Source organism: Talpa europaea, assembly GCF_964194135.1.
Source record: "Talpa europaea genome assembly, chromosome: 1".
Lineage (NCBI taxonomy): Eukaryota > Metazoa > Chordata > Mammalia > Eulipotyphla > Talpidae > Talpa > Talpa europaea.
In genome coordinates, this window is record NC_140073.1 from 40,145,896 (window position 1) to 40,165,849 (window position 19,954).

General features: G+C 48.2%; 1 protein-coding gene across 1 annotated transcript in view; it reads right to left on the reverse strand.

Annotated features, from left to right (window-relative positions):
- Positions 1-4,176: 4,176 nt before the first annotated feature.
- Positions 4,177-19,954, reverse strand: part of SERGEF (secretion regulating guanine nucleotide exchange factor) — a gene marked incomplete at its 5' end in the record, with an annotated part of 211,025 nt that continues 195,247 nt past the window's right edge. The window contains one exon of the mRNA XM_084249652.1: positions 4,177-4,569. Within this exon, the coding sequence (XP_084105778.1) occupies positions 4,229-4,569 (341 nt within the window). The 3' untranslated portion in view covers positions 4,177-4,228. The remainder of the gene's footprint in view (positions 4,570-19,954) is intronic.

The window sequence follows — 19,954 nt, forward strand, 5'->3', positions numbered from 1 at the left end:
CTGATGGCGAGAGACAGGGAATCTGATGGAGTCTGACTGAGAGGTGTGCACCCTTGCTGGGCCTACCTGGGGAACCCCCTCATTGCATACCCCTCCCTTAGGCCAGAGGCATCTTAGAAGGGCTGGAATCCTCTTCTAGGGATCTTGATTTGCTCTAGCTGTTCATTTGGTTTGGGTGGCAGAGTGGAGGGTTGGGGGTTCCAATTCTTGCCCTACCCATTAAAGAATCCAGGAATGTTCTGGTGAAAAATTCCTTAACTTAGGTCATGGTGGACAACACCTGAGGGTGGGAGGCTGAAGGTAGGTGCCCTATTCTCACCTGACCGTTTCTGTTTCCCTCTAAGCACTTGCCTCAACTTCCACCTGTGCAGTCTGAGAACCAAGGGTTGGGGGTGCAGTGAGTACAGCAAGTACTCTGCCTGAGGGTTAAGCAAAGGGCTGCCAGGGTCACATTAGATGTGTCCTACCCCCGTAAGTTTCAGGCTGCAGGAGCTGAGCTGCCTCTACTGCAGCAGGGAGCCCTCTACCCAGGTCCAACCTGGAGAAGGTGCCTCTGGTGGACTTGCCTGGGACGCAAATCAAGCCATTTAGAATCTGGGTTTTCCAGGACACAGCAGCTATTGGGGAAAAGCGAGTAACATCTATCTAGCATCCGCCATGGGTGGGGCATCTGTGAGCTTTTGTCTAATGATACTGTACCATGATAATTCAACATGCCTATTTAGAGGCAAGGGAACAAAGCACAGAAAGGTAGAGTAACCTGCCTAAGGCTGCACAGGGTTTTAACCAGGTGGTGCGTCTCCGGAGCTCAGGTAAAGCTGTCTCAAGCTGAGTGAGGCCTTCCGGGGCCTGGAGGTGGAACTGATAGGAATACTTGGGCGGCTGGTCTGGAGCCCCAGCACTCCTGCCCTCCTTCATGAAGTGAGAGGGTATGACAGAAGGAACCACTTCACAGGCTGCTCCGAGCCTTCCACACCACGCCTGACTACCTCGCTGTTCTGTTAAGCATCCCGTGACCCTCAGAATGAACTTGAAGCAGCTTAATTGAGCTCACAGGGCCTTCAGCCCCTCCTCTTCCTGCTCCCCTCTCTCTGGGTGTGACTCTGAAATCTGAAAGTGCAGCCAGTACACATATCCACTCTGGGACCCAGAACTTCCCTCTGACCCCCTGCACTCCCACCAGCTAACTCCCAATTTCAATTTGCCATAAGGCACTTCATCCAGAAGTGGTGGCTGCCTGAAGGCCTCGTGGATAGCTTCCCTCTGAGCTCTGCTTCACCATCCCCAAGCACCATCACTGGGACCAAAGGTGACAGGTGTGTCAAGGAGGGGCGGGGTGCCTGCATCAGGAGGGGAGAGTGTAGTGGGTGAGGATGTGAACAACCCACCAGCTAGTACCTTAATAATCACTCCGCAGACCAGGACAAGACCGGTGCGCACCTGTGAGGGGGGGTCCTGCCCCCTGTTCTTTTCGCTTTCTTCCTCCTCACATGGGAGGACTATGAATATCAATTTTCTTGCTCAAAAAGAAGCAATTTTTTTATTTCTCATGTTGGTTCCTGTGGCTCAGTAGCTAACCAGATGGATGATACTGGTAATAACTGACAAGTGGTTGTAACATCCACAGCAGAGTTAGCAAACATCTGTAAGAGAGAACAGCAGAGGATGGGTGGGGGTGAAGGGATCATAAAGCCCACTTATCCAGCCTCCTGACTACAGGGGGACTCATTACAGGGTCATTCATTAATGTTTATAGGGCATGTCCTCTCTATCAGGATCTGTCCTTGATGAAGGGCTTCCAGAATTTAACCAGGCCCTGGTCCTTTGCTGTCAAAGAGCTCAGGATCAATTAGGAACAATGGGCTTAGACACCTGTGAGTCTGAAAATGACCAAAAGTAGCCAAAGGGTCCAGAAAAAAATCCTGGGAGGCAGTGCCAACAACCCCTCACCCCCTTGGAGCTTTCTGGCATTTAGCAGAGCCAGTGACCCAATCTGTCGCTGTCAGGAAGGGTAAATGGAGGCACTTGGGGTGATGAGACAGTCTGCGATGTCTCCTAACGCCAACCATTCATTCTTCCACTTGTGGTTTGTCTGCTTTCAAGGAGAGTGAGACTCAGCTTCTGAGGGAAGGTCTGATGCTAAACTGTTTCAGCCTTGGCAGGAGCCTGAGACACTTCTTTCTTGTCCTCAGGAGAGCGCTCTGGCTCCACAGCAGAGGACTTGGGCTCTGGGTTTCTCCCAGCAGGTGCTGGGAGGTGGAGGGCGCGCAGCTCTGCCATGCTTTGAGAGAGAGACATGTGTTGTTTCCTGGTGAGTGGAAACCCTGTTGAGAAGGTAGGGCCTCAACAGGGACTGTTTTCTGGTCTGTGTCTAATGCAAACCACCCAGCCCGTGGGACAGTGGTCAGTGGCAGGGGCTTGCTCCAGGACGGGTCACCTCTGGGGATCTGATGGCTCTGTCTCTGTGGGCTTGGTTATCTTAGCAAGACCAAATCATAATGCATGGAGATGTCCTTCCTTCCCATTCCAGAAGCCTTTGGAGGCTTCACTGGCCTCTTCTGGTTCTGGGAAGCCAGAGCAGTGACGTTTCTAGCATGCAATATTCGGAGCTAGACTCCATGCACTCATCAGCCGCTGGCGGTCGGTGGTCTCTAAGTTCATGTCTGGGAACTCAGGATTATCTTCACCCCCGCTCTTCTGAGCTGAACCCACTCCACATCCCAGGACTCCCTCCTTGACCTCCCTGTCTGGTTCAAGGCTATAGAGGGTCACCCCCCAATCAGGACCCTGGGCCAGGAGTAAGGTGTATGGCCTTGAGTGGTCCCTTCCCCTTTTCAGGATCTGTTTTCCCAAATGAAAAATGAAAATGCTGGATGAGATCAGTGGGTTAGTTGTTTTTCGTTTTTTGGGCTTTTTTTTGTCTTTATTGTTCATTTTCTTTTCTTTTGAATTGAGATTCACTGGTTTACAACAGTGTCTATGAATCTGAGGTATAGGCTCACACCTCCGCAGATGCACGTCACCACACCACACACCCCCACCACCAAGGATCGGTGGTTTTAAAATTTTCTTAAGGATCCCTTGTCAAGTGAAGTCTTATGTGAAGCCCAATATATACTACAGATTAAAGTAAAGCTGCGGTGAGCGGGTGGAGGGTGGGACCTGAACTTCTGCCTAATGGCCTTCGCATTACCCATTTACCCACCACCCACAAGGCAGCCATTCAGAAGATTTCTGGGGCTCTAATGGATGCAGTTCGAAGGCCTCTGGACTAATGGTCATTACAGGTTCTCCAGCTTTGATGTCCTGGGCGCTTACAACTTCCTAAAGCCATTGGAGCCAGGCCCTCACAGACCTAAATCCTCTCCTGGGTCGCCAAGGCCCTTTCTAAGGCCCTCCAGTCACTGCAGAGCGAAAGGTGCCAGTCCCCTAGAGCCATCACTGCCCCCCAGGGAAGCTTGGGCCCCGGGGTCTGGCCTGGTCCCCATCTTACCCAAGGGTCCCCTTCTGTAGAGTCTCCAGCCTGGGTGTAGCTTCACAGGCCTGTCCCTCCTACAACTATATCGCTGGGCAATTATAGCTCATAGGCCAGCTCCAGACTCCTGCTGGGCTAGGAAAAAGATACCAGTCTTAGAGTTTCAGTGGTTCTGGATTCCTTTGCCTGTCCCAGGGAGCTCTTCTATGGGGTCTTCTGAGAAGTCTTATCTCATCCTCCACTTACCCATCTCTCCTTCCTTACCCCTACCCCGGAGTCTTCTCCCTTAGTCCTGTCACCCAGAGAAAAACTCCTTCCTCCAAGTCTCCAGGTCATCTGTTCAGGGCACCTCCATCTCCTTAAACCTCATGCTCCTGAGAATAAAACCCCTGGAGAGGCTTGTGGCTGCCCAAGGCATGGCCTAGGAACTCTTTGTCTTGCTGAATCAAATCTGCTGTAGCAAGGCGGCCACTGGGGTATGGTTAGGTTTTCTGTCCCCATCAGACAGGGATAGGCTGGCATCTTCCTGCTGCCGCTTTACCTTTCCATGTGCTTTTACAGGGGCTTAACCCTCATTCTCATCTGCTGGGTCAAAGGGATGTCTGTGTCCTTAAGCCCCAGACACTAGCCAAGCATCTGTCCCTCCTGTCTGTGGTTAGCCCAACTGGAGTGCCTCCTCAGCCCTTCTTAGGCCAAGCCCACAAGTTGACAAAGCAATTCTCTTGGAACACTGTAGGTAGTAAAGTCACTTTATTAATGGGTCTCTGTCACAAGCGCCCCATTCCTGCACCTGTCAGGTTGGCTTTGAGTAGAAGTTTCTGGTTCTTTCCTTCCAGTTTCTCCCTCTACCATGGCTTCCTGAGATTCAGTGTCCTGGGTGGCGTTTAAGGAAGAGCCAGCAGACTTGAGGCCCTTGCCCCGTTCAGGGGAAACTGGCAGTTGGCAGAGAGCCAGGGAATGGCCGGCTCCACAGCCCACGAGGAGTCCTGATGACCACCGCAGAGCCTGCACAGGCTTCGGGGTGCAGACATTGGCTTCAGTGCCGTCACCGCACATGCCATGCTCATTCCAGCCCCAGGAGTAGCAGGCCCCACCTGTAAAGGAGAGGGAAGAGGGTCACAGAAATGGCATTGGATAACAGGGTCACCCTGGGGGGCCCATATCATCACACACACGAAGCAACCAAAGCTCAGTGACACCTGGTGGCAATGCCCTTCTGAGTCTGCTTGTGTCTCAGATCTTCTCACTCCCACCAACTACCTGCCCCAAACTGGGCTTCTTTCCTTACTCCTGCCTTCACTGTCACCAACTTCCTCCCTTCCCCCAACACACATAGACCCCCAGATCTGCCAACACTGCCTCCAAAAATATCATAAAGCCTTCCACGCCCCTTCCTCTCCACTGCCATCACCTGACCCGATGCCACCGTCTCTCATCTGGGCCATGGCAATGGCCAACTAAATGGGCTGCTCAACAGCCCTGGATCTTTTTTTTTAAGATTTATTTATTTATACAAGCACTGGGTATAGTCAGAAGCACGAGAGGGTGAGAGAATTCCCCAGAGCCAGAGTGGGAAGCAGAACAGGCAGAAGGACCGAAGTACACTGCTGAGGGGAGCAGCGGGCGGCAGGAGAGGTCTGCGCGCCATGTGGGACCCTCCTCCGGTGGCCGGGGAGCAGCCGGGGATCAAACCAGCGCTACAGAGGCTGTGGGCAGCTTCGCAACCCAGTGCTCAACCACTGAGCCACCGGGGAGGCCCCACCCCTGGATCTTCAAGGAATATCAAGGCTTCTCTGAAGATGGCAAATCTCATCACATCCCTTCCCTTCACTGACTTTTCACCATCCTTAAGGGGGCCTTTCCTTTGCCCATCAGCCCTGAGTAATCTGGCTCCTGACCATCTTACTGTCCCCCTCCCTTACTCTCTCCCCAACCCACTGGCTTCCAAAACCCCCCTGTTTTTCATTTCCATAAATATCCCATGGGACCTTCCTTTCTCTGAATCCTCTCCTCACTGGGCTCTAGACCTTATGTTTTAGATTCATTTACGTTTCACTCAGAAATAGATTACCTGGTCACCCACCAACTTCGATTCTTTCATTGCAGTTTTTTAAAGTCACATTGCATTAATATAAGTTTTAGGTTTGCATCATTATAAATCAACCTGCACACACGCCATGAGCTCACCACCGAAAGTCCAATTCTACCCTTCACCCTACAATTGACCCCTGTAACTTGATTTACTCTCCTCCCTCCTCCCCTTCCCCTCTGGTAGCCACTAATTTGGTCTTAGAGTCTAAAAGTTTATTTTTCCAACTTAGAGTCTTGTTATTATTGCCCTTGCACTTTCCCCTCATGGGGACCTCGCTCTCGGCGTCGGAAAGATGACTTGTGCGGCGATGTGCTTACTCTCCCCTCTCACGAGACTCGCCACTCTACAGGGAAGCAGATGCACGGATGTTGGGCTCAACGCTGTCTCTAGCAGGGGGCCCAGCTCACCATAGGGGCCCCACAAGGGTTTGCTGGCTAGACCAAGGACTGAAGGAAGTAAAAGCCAGAGTCCTCAGGTCTCAGGATGTTCCCGCCCTGTCACATCTCCTCCTCCTAGGCTTTGGACTCTAACTCACTGACCTTTTTTCTGCAGTTGTTTTAAAAATGTTTTTTTCTGGATATAGAAGTCATGCATCCTCACCGCAAAAGGTAAAAATGGAAAATAGATATGAGTGTAAAGAAGAGCAGACTTCCAGAGACTTGCCCATTGCTACAAATATTTTAGATAGCTGTTTCAAACTTTCATTTGTGAAATTTGTAAATGTTTCTGTATATTCTGTCATGTCTTTACCCTTTAACATTATAACAGAAGCATTTCTCCATGGAATTGAAAATTTCTCAAAAGGTAAGTTAAAAATAATTTGTCTGAAATTTTGAAATAGCACAATATGCAGAAAAGTACAAAAATAATTTAACAGAAAGTAATGTATCCCCCTTCAGACTTAGAACTGCCGCTAACATTTTTGCTATATTTGCTTCAATCCTTCCCTTAAAAAAATGAACCAATGTTAAAGATATAGTTTTAGCCCCAGCTCCAATCCTTGCCCCTTTGGAAAGTAACCACTGTCGTGAAGCAGGTGTACATTATTTGCATGCTTGTTTTATATTTTCTACATATACTGTGTCCTGAAATACTATGTAATATTTTAGTTGGCTTCTTAAAGAGTTTGCATACATTATCATTCAATATTTTTTGGTTATCTGCTGATTATACTCAGCATTGCTTTTTAAATTTATCCGAGCTGATAGTTACACATCAAGTTCACTTATTTGAACTGTGCATAGTATCCTATTATGTATGTCATATTTTACTTATCCATGTCTCTCCTGATGGACAGTTCTCTAGTGATAATTGTGGCTATTTTATTATATCAGCTAGTGTACAATAATATACAGCAACAATCCTAACATTGCTGCTGCTGTAGACAAACAGCTCTGCCATGAACCTCCTTGCTCATCTCTCTTGGTACAAACTGGTGTTTGTGCAGCGCTGACTCCTAGTAGTGTGAGTGTGGTGGAATCACATTTAATTTTACTAAATATGTCCAAATAGCTCTCCACAATGGCTGCACTCATTAATAGTGCCATCAACAATAAAAGTGAATTTGTCTCCCTCCATCTTTGCTTTCTAGACTTGGTATTCTGATAAGTACATTCAATTAATTTGCATTTGCCTGACTATAGTGAGCCAGAACATTGCTTTATGTTTATTAACCCATGTTGCCTCTTGCATGAGTTGTCTGTATGCATGTACAGTCTTCACATTTTTTTTTCATTTTTTGATTGTTTGCCTTTTTCTTATTGAGAGGTAAGCTTTCTTTGTATACTCTTTTGTTTATGTAATTCTTTGTTGTTTTACAGCTTGCAAGTGTCTTTGCCCAACAGTCTATAGTGTATCTCATCACTTTGTTTGTCTTTTGTTATCCAGATTTATTTAAAATGACTGCCTAATTACCTATTATGGGGATTAAACAATTCATTTAACCTGTATTGCATTATCAGCTACATAGCTTGTCTCTAATTTTTCATTAAATTGTATAACATTCTTATGAAAATCTTTATCTATGAATCTTTGTCTATCTTTGATTATTTTCTCAAATTAGATTCTCTGAATGGGAATTCCAGGTCAAAGGGCTCAGACATTTTTGAGATGCCTGAGCACTGCCAAGATACTTTTCATAAAGGCCACGTGAATATAACTACAGCAATTTGTGGGAGTTTCTAGTTCATGCCAGCATTGCCAGTATTTATTAGTTATTACAATGTTTAGAAAGCTTTCCTAATTTGAATACAAAAATGGTATCTCATTGCTTTAAGTTTTGTAGTTTGTAGTTTTTTGATTACTATTGAAATTGAAAATTAACTCTTTTGTTTCTCAGATACTTGTATTTCCCCTTTTGTGTGACACCTGCTTCATGTCTTCTCCTATTTAATGTAGAAGAGTTTAGTGCTCAAACTCCTCCAGCTTATCCATTTACTAGCTGATTCAACCTTGAGCAAGTAACTGAGCTTCTCTGTGCCTCAATTTCCCTCATCTGTTAAGTGAGGATAATAATAGCAACTTTATCATAAAATTGTTTACAAGAATTAAATGAGTATGTATAAAATACTTAGAATGATCCCTGGTACAAAGTACTATATATATATATATATATATATATATATATATATATATATGTGATTGTTACTAAGAGACTTATTGTTTTAAGCATTTTTTTTATTTTAAGGATATTATTTCTCTGCCATAAATATATTTTCTCGGTTTGAACTAAAATTTTGTTTTGAGGCTTTTTATAAAACAAGTATATGGTTCTGTGGGTACACTTTAAATTGATCTTTCATCTTATAATTTCTTCCATTGCTTGTAAAAATTGAAAACCTATCCTCATTCCAGATCAGAAATTGTCCTTTTGGACGTTTCAGTGATTTGTATTTTTAATCTTTTCATTTTACCTGTTATCAACTGATAATCTGTCTTACAGAGGGAGGCTGTTACAGAGGGGAAGGCGGTCACTGGCCAAAGCTTAGGTTTGGGGAGTCACAGATGTCTGCCTGTTGGACTCACATAAGAAAATGCACACAGAAAGGACGAGCCCCAGGCAGCAGCGCCCACAATCAAGCAGGAGTTCCTGCCAGCTGAGCTGAGGCCTGAGCTGAGGCCTGAGGCAGGAGAGCGGGAGAGGCACGGTGCCCTGGGGCCTGGCTCGGCACCTGGCCTGGGCTTTGTGCCGGGTCCTGGGGAGCGGCACCAGCTGATAGTCAGCGGGAGTGGGGGTGGGAGGAAGGCAGAGCTGACCTACCAGCAGGACGTGGCAGGATGGGCAGCTGGCAGGTCCCTCCCCTCCTGCCAAAGGAAACACGCTCTGAGGAAGCCACGCTCAGGGCCGGGGTAGCCAGGGGCCTGGAGCCAGGCTGTCTTGCCCACTGGGCTGAGAAGTCTGGCAAAGGCCCAGAAATCTCTTCCCCCAATACTTCCAAAGAAGCTTACTCAAGGTGAGATGCCTTATATTCTTTTTCTCGTTTAAACCCAACAACCCTGGAAGGCAGTGCTGCTTTATAGATTCTTCTTATTCTATTGATGATAAAACTGAAGCTCTAGAACCTGGCCAGGAAGTGTGGCTTCAGAATTGGTACTAGCGCTACTACATATTGTAGACCGGGGCTTGACAAAAATTTATTCTATAAAGGCAGATAGTAAATAAGTTAGGTTTGAGGGCCTTCTTCAGTCTCTGTCACATATTCTTCTTATATTATAGCCCATTAAAAATCACTCTTAAAGCTTCCAAAGTCATACAAAATAGACCATGAGTCACATTTGGCTGTGGGTCATAGTTTGCTGGCCTCTGTGTGTGTGTGTTTATATATACAGTAGACTATTCCCCATGGATGCTATTGGCCTGTCCTGGGGCCCATGTTACCACACAGCTGCATGACAATGACTGAGGTCCCCATCTACCTCTCAGGGTTGCTAGGAGGAGGACTGCATTACTTGGTACATACGTGCATATACACACATATGTATGTATGCTATAAAAATGTTTGTGTGCATAAAATGCCCCACTGCGGTGCCAGTTCATATCCATGTATGAGCAGACCACAGGGAGAGGAGGAAAAGGCAAGGAAGACCATTCTGATGGCAAAAAGCACAGAGTAGAGGGGCATGGGCAGATGGGAAGGTCTAGGGTGAAATAGCAAAAAGTTTAGGGTCCCTGAACCCCTTAAATATACCTCCTAAAACCAGGCTGCTGCAGGGGGGAAGTGAAAGATTGGCTCTCCCCTTAACAGAAGGTCTGGCAGCAGGACACCTTTAAGTACAAAGCTCTTCCAGCAATTCAGAAGAGATTTCACAACCTCCCCCTTGCAGTCTCACTTAGGGTCACCTTTTTTAGGGGTACAGTGAAGATGGGAAGACCCTTTGGACTCAGCAAGATGCCACTATACTGTCTTTATATAGAGTGAGAGACAGGCGGGTCTCTGCCTAAGCTAACTGGACTGTAGAACACCTAGTTGTCAAAACATGAATTACAGGATGATTCCTGGCTGTACAGAGAGGACTCCACAGTGTTCCTGGCACTTGCCAGCCCCCGAGAACACTCCAATCCCACCTCGTTGATCGGGTCTGCTTTACTGGGGCACCTGGCTGAGCCTTGGGTGGGGAGTCCACGGTTACAGAGGGATTCCCTGGCTTTGTAGAGTTCAGGCTCCCAGCTCACGGGGCTCGACGGAGTTGGCTGATCCAGTGATGGAGCTCAGAGCCCACCACACTTGCATCAGCCCAAGAGCCCTGCAGGAAGCGGAACCTCGGAACTGGCAGGGTCCCTGGCACAGGCGGGGCACTGTACCCAAATCTGTTCAGGGCACCTGCCTGAGCTTCTTGGCAACCTGGGACCTCGCAGAGCTGTATGGTGCCGGGACGGCCACCCACGGCCCGGAAGGAGAGGGCATTTCTGCTGAAGCGCCTGCCCAGGAGGGGCAAACACCCAAATGTGTGTGGCAGAAGCTCCGGCTATCTTTAAGGATGGAATGAAGACTACATCTCCCAACCTCTCCTGCTGCTGGGTGTGGCTAATGACATGTCAGCTGAAACATTCTGTCAGATTTTAAGGGACCCTTGCCTCAAAGACATTGAGGCACCCTGTGCCCCTTTTCCTTTGCCCTTTCCTCCATCTTATTGTTGGGAATATGGGTGTGGAATTCTAGCTGCCATCCCAGAGCGCAAGAATGAGCGCTGCCACCTAGGACAGGACGGTGCTGCTCAGTTTCATACAAATGTCCCCTTAATTACCCGACAACCTGAGGTGTTATTATGTTCATTTTACATATGAGGCTACTAGGTTCAGAGAGGTGAAATAACTTATCCATGATCACACAGCCATTCTAGTCAGGACTAGAATTGAGGACTCCCAAGTCTCAGACTCCCTTGCTGGTTCCAACCCATGGGAAAAAAATAGTCATGAAAATCACCTAATACTTAGTGTGTGCCAGGCTCTGTGATAAGCACCTTATACATTTTAATTCAACGAGTCCTCACAACAAGGCTGTGAGGCCCTACTAACATCCCAACTTTGCAGAGAGGTTTACCTATGCATAGTTACATGGACCACAAGTGGGTCGGATTCAAACCCAGGCTGTCTGACTCAGGAGCGCTTCTGTGTTATACTGTCCTCTCTAGCAAAAACCCAGCTTCCCAGGTAATTTAGAAATGGTACAGAGTAACAGTTCCCAAACTACTTGGGGACAAGAAAAGCAATGTAAGGCAAGAGCTGGAGCTGGTAAAAGGAGAGAGCACTCTGCAGGGGCACAGAAACCTTACTGAGCCCTGTGAGCGCCAGGGCTGAAGCTGGGAAAACTACAAAACACCCAGGTGTTTGCCCAGAGAAGAGGAGGGAGGGATGGGTGAGAACACTCAGGCAGTGACTCGTGCTGTTCACCTGTCTCTTCCTGTCAAAGGTCTCACAGGGGCCTAGAGCATCAGTCAGGGTTGCTCTTCTGCAAACTAGTCTGAGAGAGAGAGGAGAGGTCAGGTCTGAGCACAGAGTGGAAGGCTCTGGATGCAGGAAGCTGTTAAATGTCAATGTGGACAGAGCTGGCCTCAGAGCAGGGCAAACTTAGGCAAAACTTCTAAGGGTCCATCCCCCCAAGCTCTAGAGAGCCCACCTTTTTGGTGGGATGGTGTCAAGTTTTCCTGCTGTGAGCAAGGAATGGTGATCGAGAAACGCAGAGTTCAGGTCTTCTGAAGAGGCCTAGGCCTAGGCAGCAACTTCCAGATGGAAAGGAGAGAAGCTCAGGTCCTCGCTCTCTCTGCGCTCCATACAAGCACAAGAGTTACTCTATCTTTTATGCCGAGGCTGCTGGCCACAAGTGGGGAAAATCAGGTTGAGACACAGCTGGACTAGGCCCTCCATGGACAATGTCCTGCCTTCTCACTACCCATGCCACCAAGTCCCACCTCTCAGCTGGTTCTCAAGGCTCTCCATGATCCGTCACTCTGGGCTATATCAACCTTCTTTCCTCACTCTCTGTCCCAGCCCTACTGGCTTGCTGCCACTGCACGAAATCACCCAGGCCTTTCACACAGCAAGCTCAGACAAGTTTGTTAATTTCATCACATGGGGCCTCTTCTGGCTGAGGCCCTGCTCTGGACACATGACCTGGAAGAGGAAGCCTCTGCCCTTGGGGCTCCCATTGCACCTCACTGCTTGGCTTTATCTCTTGGTCTGTAGCTTCCCCAGTAATGTGGAAGGCAGACATGGGGAAAGATGATTATGGGACCAATGGAATGCGCACCCGTGCAGGCTTGCACAATGGCATTAACTGTAGTATTGTTTATAATCACAAGACTGGGGGATGGAACTCCCAAGATATCCATCAACAGAGAGTTTTCAAGAAAATATGTTTGACCTTACTATTGAATCATATGCCGCTATTATCAAAAATCAGGTGAAAAAAATTACAATAAAAAATAATCAGGTAGAGCTTTATGCCTGGCTATGGGAAATTATCTAAGGCATTCTTTTAAGTGAAAATAGATTGCAGAACAATATAAACTACAATTTATGGAAAGCACCTATAAGTTTCTGTATGTAAAGATTCTAAAGAATAAATATCCTTTATTTTAACTTACCAGACTGTTATTGCTAATTTAACATTTTTCATATCGGCACTGGCATTATTAGAAAGCCAGAGAAATAACTGAACCCTAGGGGAAATATGAATAATTGTTAAATCCAAGTGATGTGTCTATGAATTTATCACTGTGAGTTTATCACTCACTTTCTATGGATTTTAAAAATTGCTATAATAAATACATGCTTTATCCCCCCCAAAAAAGAAAAAAAAATACATCCCAAACTGAAAATAGTTCTAAGGAAGAGGGAAAAATTGGGGAAGACAACCAAGGTTGCCTCTGGGTAATGTTCAAATATTAAGAAAAAGGAGTAACCCAGGATGATGAGCAAAAAAATATTTCTAAGGGACAGGGGAATGGATGCTATGCTCTGCCAGAGAGAGAAGGAGGCGGCTCCTACTGAAAGTTCCAGAAGTTAATTCTCAGCTGGGTTCTGAAGGATGAATAGAGTTTACCAGTCTTAAATAGAGGGTACCCCTCGAAACATACCCACTCTGAGATGCCTTCTGTGATGCTGCTGACATACTGTTTTGCTGCAGAAATGAACTGTGGCTGGGTGTAGGGCTGAGGCCCATGTTGCTGGAGGCTATTTACCTCACTTCCCCTGAGTGCTTATGGTGCCCAGACCTTGCTACACACACACACACACACACACACACACACACACACACACACACACACTCTCACTCTCCCTCTCTCTCTCCCCCCCTCACCCTCCCGTTCTATTTATAGGTGTCTCACTAGTCTGTGAGCTGAGGATGGAAGTAGGATGCTAGGACCCTTTCAATAATTAGCCCATCCATCACTATCCAGTGTCAGTGATGCCCTCAAGGCAGAAGCTGAGCTGCACGAAGAAGCCATTCCAAAATCAGGAAATAGGGCTGTCTGCCCACAGAATTACTCTGGAGAGGTTTTGGGACTGTGGCCCTGGTTGCCTCAGGGAAGGCTGTGAAGCAGAAGCAGGTTGGCCTGGGGTCCCTTTCAGACCAGGATAGATGTCAGCACTGAGAATGGGGTGAGAGGAAATGGGGGGCAAGGGCTGGAGGCAAGGAGACCAGTAAGGAGGCTGTGGCTGTCCACCAGGTAAGAAAAGATGAGGGTGGAAGAGGGGATTTAGGAAAATAACATTCAAAACACAGCCAGAACCTGGCCATTTCCAGCCCCATCATCTCTTACTGGTACTCCTGTAAGGGCTTCCTAACTGGTCTCTCTGTTGCCTCTAACACCCCCCAGGGTCTATTCTCCACGCAAAGCCTGAGTGATCTTGTTAAAACAAGTCAGACATGGCACTGCTCTGCTCAGAATCCTCCGATGGCTTCTCCTCTTACTCAGATAGCCAGTCTCCAGCTTCCTCGACCTTGAGTTCTTCCACCTTGCTGACATTGCCATAGCTGCAACGACGTCCTTACTGTTGCTCACACAGAACTCTCCTCAAGGCCTTTGCACTGGTGTTGCTTAGGCCCCTGGTGTCCACCGAGCCACTCCCTTATTTTGTTCTGGTATCTGTTCAAATGCCATCTTGGAGGACTTCCCTAACATTCCATATGAAAAAGTTATCTTGCCCTCCCCACCTCTATCGCCTCATGTACCAGACACACACACACACACACACACACACACACACACACACACACACACACTCTCTCTCTCTCTATATCTTATTTGTGTTTAATACATCTCTCCTGACTTCAACACGACCTCTTTGAGAGCAGGCTCTGCTGTTGTGCTGTTGCTTCTCAGCACTGGAATCAGCACTTGACTTATATTAGGATTCCATAAATACCTGGGGTATGAATGAAGAATGTCCAGAAATGAATGAATGGCCAGAAAGAGAATGGAGCTGTTTGTTCTCTCTAGAAGGCCATAGAGAACCTGAAGATGTGGGGAGATGCCACCAGCAGGTGGGTTCCAGCTCACCCTCGGGTGGTGACTGGAAGGCTGCCTCAGTGAGCCCGCAAGAGGCCTGGTGGTTCTAAGCCACCAGCAGGTGAGGCACCCTACAGTGGGGAGGGCCTGGAGAGAGAGAGGTGGCTGCTGAAGGTCCTCACACTGGCTCCCTCAGAACAGAGCGTGGAATGGCTTTGGTTCAGATGATAAATAAAAATGTGCTGAATTGGGGGACATGCCCTGGGTCTCATTCTGAGGCTACAGGATAGGAGTGCTCCAGAACCCCATAGTTCAAAAGGTGGTTCAGTTCTCTGTCATCTCTATCCCTCAAGGGGATACTGAGGCTCAGAGTAAGGCAGCGTCATGCCAAAGGTCCCCTAGACATGCCTCCCCATGTGCGTCACCATGGGCACAGGATTAGAGCAGCCAGGGAGGAGGGTATTTAGATCAACATGTATGGAAAAGAAAACTGAGTCTAAGGGGTTCAGAAACAGCCAAATGGGGAGAGGCGGAGGCCAGCCCGTCCCTCTCCCCCCCAGGAGTAGGAGGTGCTGTGGCTGCTGTGGATACATTTCCTCAGTCACCTGCGGCGAGAGCGTGCTGTGGCACGTTGGCTCCACTGGGTGACTATTCTTAGATCCAGGGAGCTAGGGATGATGGATTTAGAACTTACGAGGTGGAAACGTGTTGGCCTGTTTTATAAACAACTGAAATCCTCCCCACAGACTATCTTTCTGAATTCTGTGTTCTCTGTTGAAACTGCTGGCTTTCTGGGCTTCTTGGCTGCATTGGGAAAGGAAAGAGAAGGTGCAACTAGCCCTCCCGAGGGCCTGCCTTGACCATCTATGATGCTGAGGGCTTTGCAGACCCACCTCATTTAATAGAGGGGCCCTGGGAAAGAAGCATGGTGATCATGCTCTGGGGTGAAGAGGTCCAGAAACAGCACGCCCAGGATGTGGTACAGGAGCTCAGCTGAGCGAGCAGCTCAGTCTGGAGCAGCTGGTAGGGTCTGGTCATGGTGGAGGGAACAGCAGCACATACAATGAATGCCTGGGAGTTTAACCTCTTTCCATGTTTGCAGACAGCTCTCTTCGCCAAGATTTCTTTTCCCAGTGCTATATCCTCTCTCTGTGTGACCTGGAAGTAAGGCCCTCATCATCTCTCTGGGAGTATGGTCCTCAGAGCTGGCTGAGGTCTTTAGGGACCATGAGCCCATCCAGATACACATCATGTCCCATAGGCTGCCTTTGCCAGTTTAGCCTGAGGTCACACTAACTGCCTGGTGTCCACGGCTACTGACTTCTGAACACACACCCATGTTTCTGTGTGACATTCTATGGTGTTGGACAAATGTATAATGACATCTACCATCATAGTATCAGAACAGTGTCACTGCCCTAAAAGTCCTCTGTGCGCCACCTATTTATTTATGGCTTTTTCTACCAGAATTGAATGAACAAATGAGTGGGTGAATAGTTACACAGAGCCCAGAGGTTCAGGCACAGCTCTAGGAGGAAGGGCACAGCCGCAAACAAGACACGAGGTCACTGTCCTCCAGGGGATGACAGGCAGGTAGAAACACAACTCAACAGCATGCAGTGAATGATAAGAGTTATAAAGAAAACAGAACAGAGTGATGTAATCGGGACAGGGGGCTGGCCGGCAGGGAAGTCCTCCCCCTGAAGGCGCCCTCTGAGCTCTGACAAGAAAGTTAAGGCACCAGCTACACAAACACCTGAAGGAAGAGCTTTCCAGGCAGAGGAAAAGACAAATACAAAGGCCCAAAGTGGGAAGGAGTCGTGCCAGTTCCAGGAACAGCAAGGAGGCCGACTGTGTCTGGGGCAGCAAGCGAGTGGGCAAGAGGCAGACAGACTTAGAGTGAAGGGACGGGCCTTGGGAGGGCTGGTGAGGACTTAGGAGTTTGAATATGCCGAGAAGCCACTGGGAGGGTATAAGCAGGGCGTGATGCGATGTGACTTGCATTTGAACAAACTGCTCTCTGGAGGCTGGACTGCGAAGGCAAATGGAGGGAGGGCACACGGGGGCTCCTGCAGTGAGGAGGACCGAGCAGGACAGGGAGGTAGGCCCTTGGCTCCGGGTGGGCAGGCAGCAGTGGGTACAGACAGAAAAGAATGATAGGGTGGCTAGGACTCCTTTATAGGGCGTGAGTAAAAAAAAAGGATCAAGACTGATTTCCTGAGCAATAGTAGAAGGTAGTGCTGGTTATTAAACTGAGGAATCCTGCCGGAGGGATAGGCTTAAGGAGAAAATCAAGAGTTCTGTTTTGGACATGCTAAGATAGATGTGCCTGTTACACATGAATGATTGACTATTTCTCCAAATCGAGAGCTCTGGTGAGCCTAAGAAATGAACCTGAGTGAGAACCAGGAAACTGTGGGAGTAACAAATGGTGGAAGCTACCAGGTGAGCAAGGGCAGCTCGAAAGTTAATGGTGGACTTGGGGCCTAATTTGGTGCCTTTATCCTTTATCTCTCTGAATTCCAGCCTTTGTGTTTATTCTTGAATGATATGGATGATCGGGATGGATACATTCTACATGGGCTAATAAACAGAAATTTCCTTTGTGAAATTTTTACCTTATAAATAAAGAATAACATTTGAAAGCAAAATTACCATTTGGAATAATTATAACCCAGTGGCCTAAGCTCTCCCATGGGTCCCATCGGAAGCCGCATTCCTCTGTCAGCCTGGTGAGTGGCAGGGCCTCTGGGGCTGGGATATGCGGGCACAGAGCTTCTCTCCTGGGGCGGGTGTCAGCGGAGAAGCGGCATCCCCAGAGGATGCAGTATTGGCTCGGGAAATGCTGCAGCCTGGCTGCACACTGGCTTTGGACATCTTCAACTCCCAGGAAGCGTGAGGGCCTGTGGGGCAGGCAGCGCTGAGAGGCCCTTTGGCCCTGCCCCAGAGGAGAGCACACTGCTGGGCTCAGGAGGCCCGGGGAGTCTACTGGGCTCCCTGCCCACATGACTGTTTACTTCCCCAGCTGGGACTACTCAGTCTCCTGTGCACTCAGTCCCAGGTGACAGGTTCCCCTCCCAGACAGGGAGGCTGGAGGCTCTAAGGTTAAGGCCAGGCCCAGTTATCCAAGAATTCAAGCCTTGTCTGAAGGAAACCCAGTGCCTGGTCCCTGGCCTGTAAGGTTCCCCACCATCAGGTCCTCAGCTACCCTAGTGCCCACCACTGCCATTCTCCTCACTCACTTCCAGTCACACTTGCCCCCTTGTTGTTCTTCCAACCGGCCAGTCATGCTGTGGCCTAGTGCCTTTAGTCTTCAAGTGCCCAGCACAGAGTCTATCATGTGATACGTACTCAACTGACACTTGTTCCCGTCCCCATCTCCCCACCCACTGCTGTGCAGGCTGTGTCTGCTGCCCAGAATCTATTCCTAGCCCTCCTTGGTCTGGTCTTTCTTGCTGCCAGCTGTTAGTAAATTTGGGAGAATCCAAGGGCACATGACCACAGTGTGCCATGCCCCTTCCTTCTTTGCATGGAATGAGTAGGTAACGTTTCACACAAGTTTAAGTTGAGAGTTCAGCTTAGTGTGTGATGTGTCCCAACAGGCACAAGCCAGGAAGCATTGCTATGGAAACTGTTCTGTTACTCTCTGTGGTGTTGTTTTCTGGATCAGCAGCAGTTATGGTGCAGCGGGAAGGGCAGTGGACAGGGGACCTCAGGATCAGATTCCTAGTGGATCCTGAGTTCCTGTGGGGCTGTGAGACCCAGGGGAACCCCCTGCCTCTCCAGGTCCTACCTTGCCCAACTCTAAGTTTCTCAAACTGTGGCCTGATGACCATCCGCACTCATTAACAGCCAGAGTCCTGGGACCCACTTCAGATTGTCAGAATTCCCTGAAGAGGGTCTGATGCACACTCAAATCGAAGATCTACTAATAGAGGCATTAGACTAGTTAAATTGTATTCAGTCTCTCTCAGTGCAAAAAGCAGGCAGCACTGAAGTTACTCTGGTTGGAGCAGGGCTGAGGGGTTCAGAGCCCCATCCACTAAGCTTCTCACTACTCCCACCTGTACCCACAGAATCCTAAGGTTTCCTAGAATACAGCTGAAAAGCACAGATGATTTTGAGAGCCTTCTCTAGAAGGGGAGTCAAACATGCAATCACTCACAGATATTTTTAAGTGTCTTCTGCTTTCTTTATGCCAAGAATTTATTTGAAGTCAGCAAATGAATTGATGTGTAATCTTGGGCAAATTACTTAAACTCTCTGGGGCTCAACTTTCTTGTTTGTGAAATGGGGAAATAATACTTGTTTTTCCTACTTTATAGGATTCTCGCAATGGTCACACAGTCAAATGAAAGCACCTACAAAAAAGTGGTGTTTTACGTGGAAGAGACTCTACAAGTGTCAGCAATGATTATTACTGCTATTCGTAGTGTATCTAACTAGATGAAATCTGTAGAACTAAGTGGAGTCCTTAGGGGCCTCTACAGAGTGTTACTTTACTCTCTGCAGCTAAACTTCCAGAAGGTGATACAGGATTTGAGGAATCATCAGTCTAAAAGTCTCCTTCTGAAAGACAGCAACATGCTCCTAGGGGTATCTCTGAGGGTTAAAAATATCAGTTTGTTACCTTCTAAATTGAGCATTTCTCTATTACCCAGATTTTCTTCAATGACTGTATGTTACTTTTATAATAAATTTTTTTTAAACCAATACTGTTGAAAATACTGACATACACAGCTCTTCCAAAAACTCGTACTTCTTTGTCTGAAGCTTCAAAACAAATTCAAATGAGGCATGAGAGTGAGAGCGAACACTGGGCATGACAGCAGGGCCCCAGAGGAGGCAGGGCTGGCTCTGCCACTAACAGCACATGGTCTTGGGCAGATCACCTCCTCCCAAGGCCTCCAGTTCTGTATCTATAAACCGAAGGCAACAGCTTTATTTGATCTCCACGGGCCCTTCCAGCTCTGATGGCTAATGTTTCAGGACAATGCAGGGGGCTTTCCAACGTACCCAGCCTGCCATTCCACAGTGCACCTGCACCTGCTGGGGCTGCAGCCTTGCTGCCTCGAAATGGCTCATGGAGACACCACTTGCTAACAGCAACACCCGACACTAAACTGGAGTTTCAGACTTTCCAGAGCATCCTCAGCTCCGTGACAGACCTGAAGCGGAAGATCAGGGAGTGCCCATGTCTAGAGGAGAGGTGGCTCTCTGAGGAGCTGCACCCTTGACACAGCCAAAGCCAAAATCCAGGCATTTGGGCTCTAAGCCCAGTGCCCCTGCTTCCCTGGGATCACATCCTAGAAAGAACTACGGCCCCAAGGAGCCCTCATTTGGTGGAAATACCTGCAGAGCTAGAGTCAGAAACCAGCCCTTCCTGCAGGGAGTTTTTGGTTCAGTCCCTTCCTGGTGTGGAACCGCACGTCTTC